We start from the raw sequence: 11,946 nt of genomic DNA on the forward strand, positions 1-11,946 counted from the left end.
CCTACAAAAACAAAAAAATAAAACTAACAAGACAGTGTTCTAACATTTCCTAAGTGCGAACACAGATCATATGTATGAGCACAAGAGTGCAGGCTGCATCAGTAGGACCTTAATGCACAACAGCAACATGCTTCCTTCAAAACGCCAAGACCATTGCCAATATTAAACAGCACATGACAGAACAGCTATCAAATCTCAGAGCCAACAGCTGGAAGATAAGGGAAGAGAGGGGGGGAAAAAAAAAAAAAAAAAGCACCACAAATTAATGCATATGCTATAAAATTGAAACAGTAGAAATAACAGGTAGAATGATTCACTTTTCCTATTTTTACACACAAAAGAGGCTGTGAACACATACAGTAAAGAAGTGAAAAATCTTTGGATACACGTTTTTGTTTTTTAAAAGAAAAAATCCTGGGTGAAAAGGTCAAATCACTGCCTCCTTGTTCTCCTTGTTCTTACGGACTTCTTCCAGCTTCTTATCCTGGAACACAAAACACAAGAATGAGCTGAATTTTTTTTTTTTTTTTTTACTAAGGTTAAAATTAAGAAACTGCACCTCACCTTTTCTTTGAACTTCTCATTCATGGCTGCCATTATCGCCGTACGGTTCTCTTTAGTGGCCTCCATCTTCTGGTTAAGTTTCTCCTCCGCCATCTTGCTGAAATTGTTGTTCTCCTCCAGAGCCTTTTGGAGCACCTCTTTTGCATGCTCATGCTTTTCAGCCAAGTGCTTCAGAACTTCAGCTTCATGGGACTACAAAGAAAGAAGATAACCTGATAATTAGGGATTAACTTCAGAGTTCAGTGATGCCTTAGGGCCATTGACACGCATCAAAAGACCTAGAAGTGTTAAGACATGTTGGAAATCGGTAGCGTCCCATTTTGTTCAAAAGAAATGTCTACTTGTGGTAACATACTAGACTAGGCTGAACATCAAAAAGATTGAATAGGTCACAAGTCATGAAACATATATATTTTTTAAATCGCTAGTTCCCACACATCCTTACTGACCAAAACCACCAGACCCACCAACTAACTCACAGTACCAAAGCTGACATGGACGAAGTCAAAGCAAGTGCTACTAGAAACAATTTTACAGAAGTTTTCCTTCTGCATGAAGTATGTGTCAAGTCTGACCACTGGCTTGAAAGAAATGAGCAGAACTGCACTGGTGTCTTACATCTTTAGATGTTGGCTCATCTAAACAAACCTAATAAACATGGGTGTCGAGACATACCCTACGTCTTTCCTCAGCTGCTTCCAGTTTCTTCTTGATTTCATCCAGTGACCAATCTTTTTTCTTTTGAGGAGAAAGGGGGAAGTCTGGTTTCACCTCAGGGGCAGGATCAGCCAGGATAACCTCAAAGGCCTGGCCTGAGGCCCGCTTATCCAGCTCCTTTACTTTAATTTCTAAGTGCAAAATAAAGAAATAAATTAATAAAGCGTTACTCCATTTAAAATAATAATAAAAATGATAAAGATGCTAAAAATTTCTTACTATCGGACGCCATTGTATCAAGATGCCTGAGATGAGTCGTACACCTGAGGTAAAAGGAAGGAAAGGGAAAATAAATCAGAATTCAATATAAAAAGAATGACAAGAGCAGAAAGAGAGGAGACTGAAGGAATGAGAAAAATAAGCCAGCAAAGAAAGACCAGAGTTTAAGAGGTTTTTGACACTACTGGACCTGTGGTTCAGAAGTCTTTTTAAAAATTACCCTGGGGTTGTATAGCTGTACTTTTATTTAGATACACATGGTTTTCTTAAGGCGTTCCAGTCCAGTTTTAAAGCGTCCAAAGGTCTTCCAGCAAATTCGATTCTGTACATCACTGCCCCCTCACTTACTAGTTGCAACGCGATTTTTTGTTGATTTCGAGTTCGTATCCGCCTCAGCATCTCACATGGGGTCCCTCAAGGGTCTGTTCTAAGGCCTTTGTTATTGTCTCCTTACATACTATTATTGGGAAACTTGATATTTAATTCAAGTATACAAATTTATCTTGCTCATACATGGAAGGATAAAACTAGGTGAAAACTGTTGATCCAAGCATCTTCAGGATGTCAAAGTGTGACTGGCTTTAAATTATTTTCTTATTAAAAACTGCTTGTATTCAGACTTAATGGAGCCTGTGGTGACCCTCGTATAGACATGACAAATGAAATTGTGTAAAGGTAATGTGTTTAAAATGTGTTTCACGGACAAGGATTTTAAACTGGATAAATAAAAATTGAAATGTGAAGGGTTAAACTTTTTTACCGCGGTAAAGACAGCACCAACTTATTTAAAGCCTTTTATCTTATGACTGTACACCACTTTGGTCAAATATATTGTCTTTAAATTTGCTTCTTTTTTTAGCACAAAAATTTGACTGAAATTTGACTGTGTGTAGCCGCTGTGAAATTTGGCGCGCAAATGTTAAGTAAAGATTAAAAAAAAAAAAAACAGGTCCCAAAGCGCTCGAGAGTGAAAAGGCGCGCTCGCGCACGTCGCCTTCCGCCCGAACACGTCACACGCACACACATCAAAACAAAGTCAAGAAATTAAGCGCGAGACATGCCATGGATGTTTTTTTTTTGTGTTTGTTTTACACGCGCGCAAATTTTAAAAGCACAAAGTAAGTTTTCCATAAGACAATTATAATTATATTGTGCATTATAAGTATTAATGCAAAGGCTTGCGGTGCTTTCAGTCGAGAGTGCAAAGTTGCTACACACACACCACATGGTGTGCAGCTTTTCATGCAAACAAAGACACAAAACGGTGGCGCGTGCCCCGACTCCCCCACGACTTTTCCGAGTGGGTCAAGTTCATTCTGAACACAGCTTGTTGCATGAACTTAAACACAAAATAATAGCAGGTGCAAGAAATAGTTGCATAGCTGCGTTCATAGTTTTGCATTTTGAAATGAACAAAAGGAAAGAAAGAAAAAAAAAAGCATGGAACAAAAGATCAACAAACACACGTTCGATTAACTCACGGCAAAGTTCTACAGGGTATAAAAAAAAAATAAAAAAAAATCACTTTAGTTGGTTATGCACGGTGAGAATATCCGCACGACATTTTCCATTTAAAACACACCAAGTAAGAAAATCAGATTTAAAAATAAATTACATATTATATGCTTATGCATCATACACAAAGTTTCACTCTTCATCCAGAGAAGCCTCAATGAGACTTAATGCAGTTAAAAGCTAAACACGCACTTTTATTTATTTATTTATTTTTTTTTACTTTTACCACATAAACAAACACCTACCTTATGCGCCCCTACACCTTTGGCTTTCGCGCCGACTTCTTGCTCCACGTGACACTAGTTCGCGCATATGAAGACCAAATCTAATGTCGTCATAACCAAACACGAATCCTATTGGCTGCTTCTGTTGATGCCCCGGGCTTTTGGAAAGTGTAGTTCTAGTTCAGTGCCTCAGACCATAGTTGCCAGTTCCGCTTATAATAACTGCTTGGGCATCTTTTTTCTTTGAAGTCGCTTGAAAATATACCCGATCGCGGGTTGCGTTTTTTGGGGAGGGTATGTTTTTAAAAATATGTTTTTTTAATATAAGAACATCTGACAAGCGACATCCTTTTTCCCTGAGGCAACAAACCGCTATTTTTGCACCCACACTCCTGCACTGGTCTGTGAGCAATGAAATTTAAAGTGGGTGTGGGTTTGACCTTTCGTCAGGGGTGAAACAGTCTTTTTTGGGACCATAGCTGGTTTGGGACACACTTTTTAACATGTTTAAATAATAATAATAATAAAAACTTGCATAAAATATTTGCAATGTGCATGAACATGTGAAGAAGCATGTTTGAGTAAAGATGCTTTTTTTTCTTTATTTATATATTAAAATTGTATTTTTTTTATTCGTTGTTTTAAACATTTGTTTAAACAATAACATGCATGGATGGTAACGTGCAGGGATGCAGCACATACATTATATATATATATATATATATATATATATATATATATATATATATATATATATATATATACTGTACATAATGTGTATTTGCGCAGGTAGTTCCATCACAGGCGTGTCATAGGTGTCCCCCCCTGATTTGAATTGTAGCCTGTGTCATTCTGTAAATGTGTTCACAGGCGTTCCCACCAGGGTTAGCATCATCCATGGCGAAACTGTAAATCCATTGGTGGTCATTGATTGTGTGCACACAGAGAGAAAATGATGACCTTGGTTGGAGAAACCACCTTGCATGCTGTAAAGTTGTATTATTTTTGGTATAATGGTTCAGTCATCTTCATAATTATATTAAGCACACCCTGCCACCGAGGATAATAGGTGTAAAATCATTAACGTCCCCTGTCCTGTTGTGGTAAGAAAGAACGATAAAAATATGGGTGGGGTGGATCTGCTGGACTCTCTCATTGCACTGTACCTCAACAAAATCGGGTTAAAGAAGTAGTACAATACCACCGGCTGATGTTTCACTTTATCGACATGACCATCGTGACTGCTTGGCTGCTACAAGAGGGATTGCAGGAGCATTGGGATGAAAAAAGGAAGGAACCGATGAGACTTTATAATTTCAAGTTGTATATCGTAGATGTGTCAAGAATCTGGCAAGAGAGGTTGTCCCAGTTCCACAACTGCAGACGGAAGCCACTCCTTAGTAAAAGGCACATGGCAGCCCACCTGGAGTTTGCCAAAAGTCACCTGAAGGACTCTCAGACTATGAGAAACACAATTCTCAGGTCTGATGAGACCCTCTGGCCACTCTACCATATAGGCCTGATTGGATTATGCAGAGATGGTTGTCCTTCTGGAAGGTTCTCCTCTCTCCACTGAGGACCCCTGGAGCTTTGGCAGAGTGACCATCGGGTTCTTGGTGACCTCCCTGACTAAGGCCCTTCTCCGCCGATCGCTCAGTTTAGATGGCCGGCCAGCTCTAGGAAGAGTCCTGGTGGTTTCGAACTTCTTCCACTTAAGGATGATGGAGGCCACTGTGCTCATTGGGACCTTCAAAGCAGCAGAAATGTTTCTGGTTTGTGCTCTGACATGAACTGTCAACTGTGGGACCTTATATAGACCGGTGTGTGCCTTTCCAAATCATGTCCAATTAACTGAATTTACCACAAGTGGACTCCAATTAGGCTGCAGAAACATCTCAAGGATGATCAGGGGAAACAGGATGATCAGGGGGAACAGGATGCGCCTGAGCTTAATTTTGCAAACGCTGTAAATACTTATGTACATGTGCTTTCTAAATTTATTCACGTTTAATAAATTGCAAAAATCTTAAGTAAACTTTTTTTATGTTGTCATTATGGGGTGTTGTGTGTAGAATTCTGAGGAAAAAATTAATTTAATCCATTTTAGAATAAGGCTGTGACATAACAAAATGTGGAAAAAATAATGCGCTGTGAATACTTTCCGGATGTGTGTGTATATAATGTTTAATTTGTTGTTAACATGTTAATCGTAACTTTCTGGCCATAACATACTATAGAAATATTAGACTTATTTGTCTCGCAAGACTTGGCAACCATGCCTCAAACAAGTCTGAACAGCCACCAAAGACTGGCTTTGCCAGTACAGTATTGCTGGCTTGTTTCATAGGCCGTGGGATCTATGCAGTCCTGTAACTTGTCACTATCTTTGTGACTTTTAAGGGGCAACTTATTTTATATTTTGTGCATTTTAAGCATGAAACCTAAAAAGCAACTTTTACTTTGGAAACTTTATGAATACAGTTTTAAAATTAAGTGTCAGAAAGTTACCAAAGCAAAAGCAAAAGTTTCCCCTATATTTTATGCGGTGTCACTCGCATTTTTTCTATAGGAATTAATGTAAATGTAGAACATCCATTCCAGACACCCAAAAGTATTTCATTTACAGCATTTAGCAGACAGCGTATCAAGAGGGACTTTTTTGGTTTGTCTCATTATACATCTGAGCAGTTGAGGGCCATACTCAAGGGCCACACAGGGGGCACACAGATGCAACTTGGTGGTCATGGGGTTTGAACCTGGGACCTTCCAAACTGTCATCCATTACCTTAACCACTAAGTTACCCCTTACCATATATTACAAATAAACATGTACAATTCGTAAAATTAATAAACTCGCTTTGCTTGGCTTATGCAAACAAGTTTTGAACGGCTACCCTGTTGTAAACCCTGTCCTTACTTCAACTCCACCGGTATTACTGTGACCTCTGCTTCTTGATCTGATATCATTCTTGCCACATCTCCCCTAACCTCCATGAAGTCAATACATCTTTTTAAATGTAAGGTTTAAATAACAGATAATTAAATTTTTCCTGAATATAAGGGGTAAATGGGATAAATGTAGGTGGAATGGTTCTTTTACCGCTTGCTGAATCAGACTACGTTACCATTACATCATACCTCAGAGACCATGATGTCATCAGCAAGATGGTGGGGCATGTTGAAATAAAAGCTGTTACATATATCAGATCAATGGAACTGTTTCCTCTCAGAGTCGAAAGACATGCAAATTGTATGCTAATGGGTATTCTTAATTTGCCCCTCAGTGTGTGTATGCGTGCGTAAGTGTGTGTGAGATGCATGGAAAAATGAAATTAAACAAGTAAATTGTAAAGTAAAAACATAATTTCTACCTATGTTCTAATAAACAAATCAAAAAACACACCTGCAAAATAAAAATGAAATAATGATGTAAACAAAAATTTTATTCTGTAACATTGCATGCAATCAAATAAACTGTGTAAAATACAAGTAAACAAAAAAAAAATATATATTTTGTAAAAATCACGAGTCCACTGTCACCTTGCACCTTCAGGGTCGAGGGTTTGATTCCCACTTCGAGGTTTGTGTGTGTTGAGAATGTTTTCCACGTGCTTGGTGGGTTTCCTCCGAGTTCTCCGGTTTCCTCCCACAGTCCAAAGACATGCAGGTATAGAATTCTCTATAGTTTGTAAATGGGAATGTGTGTATGTGTGCCCCGCTATCCTCCTGGGATAGGCTCAAGGCCCCTCCGTGACTGTGTATACAGAATAAAGCAGTCTAGACGATGAGTAAGTGAGTGTAAAAATCATTAAAACTTATTAAATCAATTAAGTACATTACAGCAATGTAAAAAAAATCAAATGTAATAAAAAAACTTTAAAATTAAAGTAAAAAAAAATCTTTAACAAGAAAAAGTTAAAATTTTGTTACAGTGACCTTTTATCCTCCACATGGTCTTTAGAGTCTTTGTCTCCACCTAGTGTTCAGAAAAGGCAAATTCTTTATTATGTCACAAACCTATGCAAATCATATTGCTTTTGCAAAATCATAAACCACAACATAATTTACACAAACAAAGAAGTTATTTGTAACAAATGTAAACAAACTTTTAATTTTTTTGTTTTGTAAATAGATTTAAAATTCCAATGCAATATTTCTGATTTTGTATTTGCGTTAAAACAGTACTAAAACAGTACTTGACCATTGTCCAACAGTTTTCTACTGAGCTTAGGATCCAGGCAATGGCTCTAGACGCAAATTAGTCTGTTCTTTTTTTTTTTTTTTTTACTAGTTCTTCAGTTAATTAAAACAACTCCTTAACCAGATAGACTATAACTTACTATCACCCCCCCAAAAAATCACTTGTTTTTTGGCACATCATGGTATATTCCTGTATATTGTCTTAATACTTTTGGCCACCATTGTACGTATAGAGCTTTTAACCACCACTGATTGCCTCCTTACATGCTGATCTAAAGCTGAGTAAAGGAGGCAGAGTACACCAGCAAAATCAACTCATTTAGTCATAATAACATTTGGAAGTATTTGACAGGCAAACAAATATTTTGTAGAAATTCATTTATTAACAGCACCAGTGTTCATTAGTACAAACAGTCCTAGTTGGTGATTTAATTACAGAAAGATCCATTTGTGATGAATATGAGGCAAAGACATAGCTTATTAATTCTGTGCATGTATTATGGCTTTAAGAATCAGATTCATATCCAACGATAAAATAAAATAAAACAAAGGGCAGTTATGCACAGATACTGTGTGGTCTAGAGTTACCAAGGCAAGAACTCAAACACTGAATGTGTAAAAACTGCATGATGCATGTATTTCTGAATATTAAAATAAAATGTTATCTATGCCATTATTTTTCTCTGGCAGTATTAGCATTCGTCTTTATTGTCATTGCCAACAACAGTATAATTGTAATATAACTGTGCTACGTATATGAGGGGTGTTCAAGTCAAACCGGGACGTTTAATTGTGCAGAATGAGAGCAGGAAAAAACACCATTATTTCTAATCATCCCAGTTTTTTACTAGAGCTTGGATACCATCAAGGTAAAAAGTTTTCTCAGCCGTGATCAGACGGCCTGATTTACTGTCTGAAACGCTGGCCTCCCAGGAACTCCTTTAATAACCCAAATAGATGGAAATGGCTTGGAGCGAGGTCAGGACTGTACATGAAATGTGGCAAAAATGTAATATAATGTAATATAAAGATCTAATGTGTTTACGAAAGATAAATAAAAAACGAATAAATGTATATTTTGTATATGTATATATAATATTTTAAATAATATACACTATGAATATACAGATTATGATTATGAATAAGTGCATAGAAACCCATAGAGAGTATGTTCATCTAATTTGTATTCCTCTAATCATGCAAGTGAAACAAGGGCATGGGTTTGAGTTTTCCTTTCACTACTGTGCCATTATCATCGATGTATTTTTGTTTTTGTTCGTTAAATCTATTAAAGACATTATGCGTATTCATAAGGGATGCTTAGCGATTTCTCCTAGCAGTAACACAGTTTCGGACCCACTGAGAAAATGTTACCATGGCAAAGATACTGTAGATATTACACCACACTTTGTTTAAACGCTTAACTGGAATCTATACTGTTCTTTCACGTAATACATGAGACTCTTATAATAACCATCTCTGTATGAGCCTGGCTAAAGCTAATCATTCAAAGTTAAAGGGACACAACTTTTGCATGTATTAGAGACACATAGAGACTCATAGATAATAAAACATTTACAAGAAAACAGTCTCTAATCAACATTCATTCACCTTCTATACCGCTTATCCTGTACAGGGTCACGATGAGGCCTGCAGCCTATCCCAGGAGACTTGGGGCACGAGGCCGGGAACCAATCCAGTGTGCACACACACACACACACACACACTAAAGGCAATTTTCCCTGGAATTATAACTCCTTAGTTACTTCCACTTTCTGCCTTCCTTTGTCTCGTCTTCTTGACTTCTATTAGTCCTGTTATTTCAGGGACTGTCATAGTGGAGCTGGGAGGTGTTTAGGATTTGTCATTCCCCTCAGAGCTCTCTGCAGGCAGGCAGGCCTCTTCTGATGTCGGGGACTGAACTACTCCTGGACCATCTGCTGATCAAGACGGAGAGAGAAAGAGAGATTTTATTATGTAAATTATATTACATTGCATTACATCATTGTTAAGTTGCTTGCGGTTGCATTGTCCAGAATCCTACTAAGACATTATGCAAACTGAAGTTTGTTTTTCCTTTAATTTAAATACCCATCTGTATGTGGCATATACTGTATGATGCTGGTTCCTACTCATTCAGGACATACATGCAGTACCACTGACAAGCAACAAAGACCAGCCATAACATTATAAACATTACCATTTATACTAAACTAAGTGTTGGCTTCCTCTTGTGCCACCAAGGCAGTGTACAACCTCTGGGGGTGTGTTGTGCCATCTGGCACCAGAACATTGACCCCAGATCCTTTGGGTGCCCGGGGTTGTGGATTGGAGCCTCCGTGGATCAGACTTGTTGGTCCTTGTGTGTTGGATTGTGATCTGGAGAGCTTGGAGACCAGCTCGATGGCCTTGAGCTCTTCACCTGCTGGGCCCAGTGCACAGCAGGCCAATTTGAACTGGGTGTTCTGCCTTGTCATTTTTGTTGGATTGGACATGACGGACTGTCCTTTGGTTCCCACGGACATAAGTGAGCGTTGGGTTCCCATGATCTTGATGTTGCTAGTTGGTGTATATTTAGTGATTAAAGTTGTTCAGAATGAAATGAGCCCAAGCACCCAACACTTGATGGAGCACATCAAGCCTCATTTGACGTCAGATGGAAGGTACCCTCAGCACAGAACACTACATAAAGAAGACAACAATGGTGACCGTTACAGAAAGTGAACCAGAGTGAGTCTCTATGTCTTAATCCAATCCAAGCACTGGGCCTCCTTCATTGCAATCAACATACTAGCTCAGATGATGATGCACCCCATCCCTAATACCCACATTCCGCTCAGCCAGCATTCGGTAGAAAATTCGGCTGAGTGAAATGGGGGTATCATGGTCACTTCTTTCCTGACCTGGGAAGCTACAGTACCATTGTATTCCAGGCTTTGAGTAATGACGCTTGAAAAGGAGTTGGGGAAAGATAAAGGAATCAGTGGGTCCATTCTTGAAGTGATAACTCCAACCTCAACTAAGTGACGTGAACAAAGTAGAGCATAGAGAAAGGATCCATCTGTTAGATCCAAAGGGTTGATGGTTGAAGTGGTGGTGCGGACAGGTGCATCAACATAATCACAGGAGGTGGAAAATGTACTTCCACGATGGAGTTGTTCCTGATGGAGCCTGGAGGCAAGAACAAACCTTTCTGGACTGAAAGAGGAGGAAATAACCTTGATAAACACCAAGGCACAGCAGGGGGAGCCCATGTTGCAATAATTTCTTTATTAGGAGGAAGTGCTGTACAGCTGTACAGGGATGAGGCTGTATTGTGGTTGGGCTCAGTATAGATTTTCCAACGTGAAGAGAGTGAGTAAAGAGGAAGGCTAATTATGTTGGGTGGCTGATTGATGACGATGAATTGGGAGCTTGTGTGTGATGATGGCTGGTAAGCTCTTCATTTTTAACACAAAAAGTCGTGACATTTGGGCCAGTCAGCACAAAGTCCCAGTGCAGTCGATATCACAGAGAGATGGGAATTTATAGGAATTGAATTAGGAAGAAAACCACACGCTCAGACTGTCAGGTCTCATCAAACTAACCCGTGAGAGACAGCTCTGTCAATTTCAGCGGGAGGTCGGATGGGTTAACCCCTGCTGGTGAGCCTAAAATGTCAGGCAGGGCATTCCGTCGTCCGGACCTTCCTGACGAGGCAAAGTCCAAAACCGGCTGCACCTCTGTCATCTCACCTCTCCCTGGAGGAAGAGAGAGAGAAAGAGAGAGAGATCACTTCTTAAGTAAATGTAGAGATCACCTAGGTTAAATATTGCTCAAGTAAAAGTAGAAGTCCTCCATTTACATTTCTAATTAAGCAAAAGTACAAAAGAATGTACCTTAAAATGTTCTTAAAAATCAAACGTACTGAGTTTGTACTAGATTAGAGTAGTCTTAATGTCACAGTAAAAAAAACTTTCTCTCTTTCTCTTTCTCTGTGCTTTTCGCCTGTGAGCATGCTGTTGCTATCTGCAACCATCTCCACTTCTGAGTTCAAACACCTGCTACATCAGTAGGGAAGGCAAAACATAATAATTATACATAATAGACAGCAGGAAGTTTCATAAACAGGTAGTCCCCGACAATCGAACGAGTTTCGCGAGAACATTTGTAAGTCTGATTTGTTTGCAAGTTTGACAACGTGAGTCTTATATGCATTTAGGCATTTGGCAGATGCTCTTATCCAGAGCGACTTACATTTTTATCTCATTACACATCTGAGCAGTTGAGGGTTAAGGGCCTTGCTCAAGGGCCCAACAGTGGCAACTTGGTGGTTGTGGGGTTTGAACCTGGAATCTTCCGAACCGTAGTCCAATGCCTTAACCACTGAGCTACCCCTGGCCCCTTATGCCTGCGACATGAATATAAAATGTAAGACACTTGACTAAATCTGTCATTTTCCCCACAATGCCATAATGTGGCCAACAACGATAATCTTGTCTAAAGAAATTAATCTCACATTGAAATG

General features: G+C 38.9%; 2 protein-coding genes across 2 annotated transcripts; both read right to left on the bottom strand.

Moving 5' to 3' along the window:
* Positions 1–389: 389 nt before the first annotated feature.
* Positions 390–3,340, bottom strand: stmn1a (stathmin 1a). Its single transcript, XM_053489581.1, has 5 exons — positions 3,261–3,340; positions 1,501–1,544; positions 1,240–1,412; positions 565–756; positions 390–484 (listed from the first exon to the last, which is right to left on the bottom strand). Exons 2-5 carry the CDS (start codon positions 1,511–1,513, stop codon positions 428–430), a joined length of 435 nt encoding a protein of 144 aa, XP_053345556.1. The 5' UTR covers positions 1,514–1,544; positions 3,261–3,340; the 3' UTR covers positions 390–427.
* Positions 3,341–9,293: 5,953 nt separating this feature from the next.
* LOC128515551 (cAMP-dependent protein kinase inhibitor alpha-like) lies at positions 9,294–11,168 on the bottom strand. The gene is made up of 2 exons (XM_053489638.1): positions 11,027–11,168; positions 9,294–9,376 (listed from the first exon to the last, which is right to left on the bottom strand). The coding sequence occupies exons 1-2, from the start codon at positions 11,166–11,168 to the stop codon at positions 9,294–9,296; spliced, it is 225 nt and encodes a 74-aa protein (XP_053345613.1).
* Positions 11,169–11,946: the final 778 nt, after the last annotated feature.

This window comes from Clarias gariepinus, chromosome 28 (assembly GCF_024256425.1).
Source record: "Clarias gariepinus isolate MV-2021 ecotype Netherlands chromosome 28, CGAR_prim_01v2, whole genome shotgun sequence".
Taxonomy (NCBI): domain Eukaryota; kingdom Metazoa; phylum Chordata; class Actinopteri; order Siluriformes; family Clariidae; genus Clarias; species Clarias gariepinus.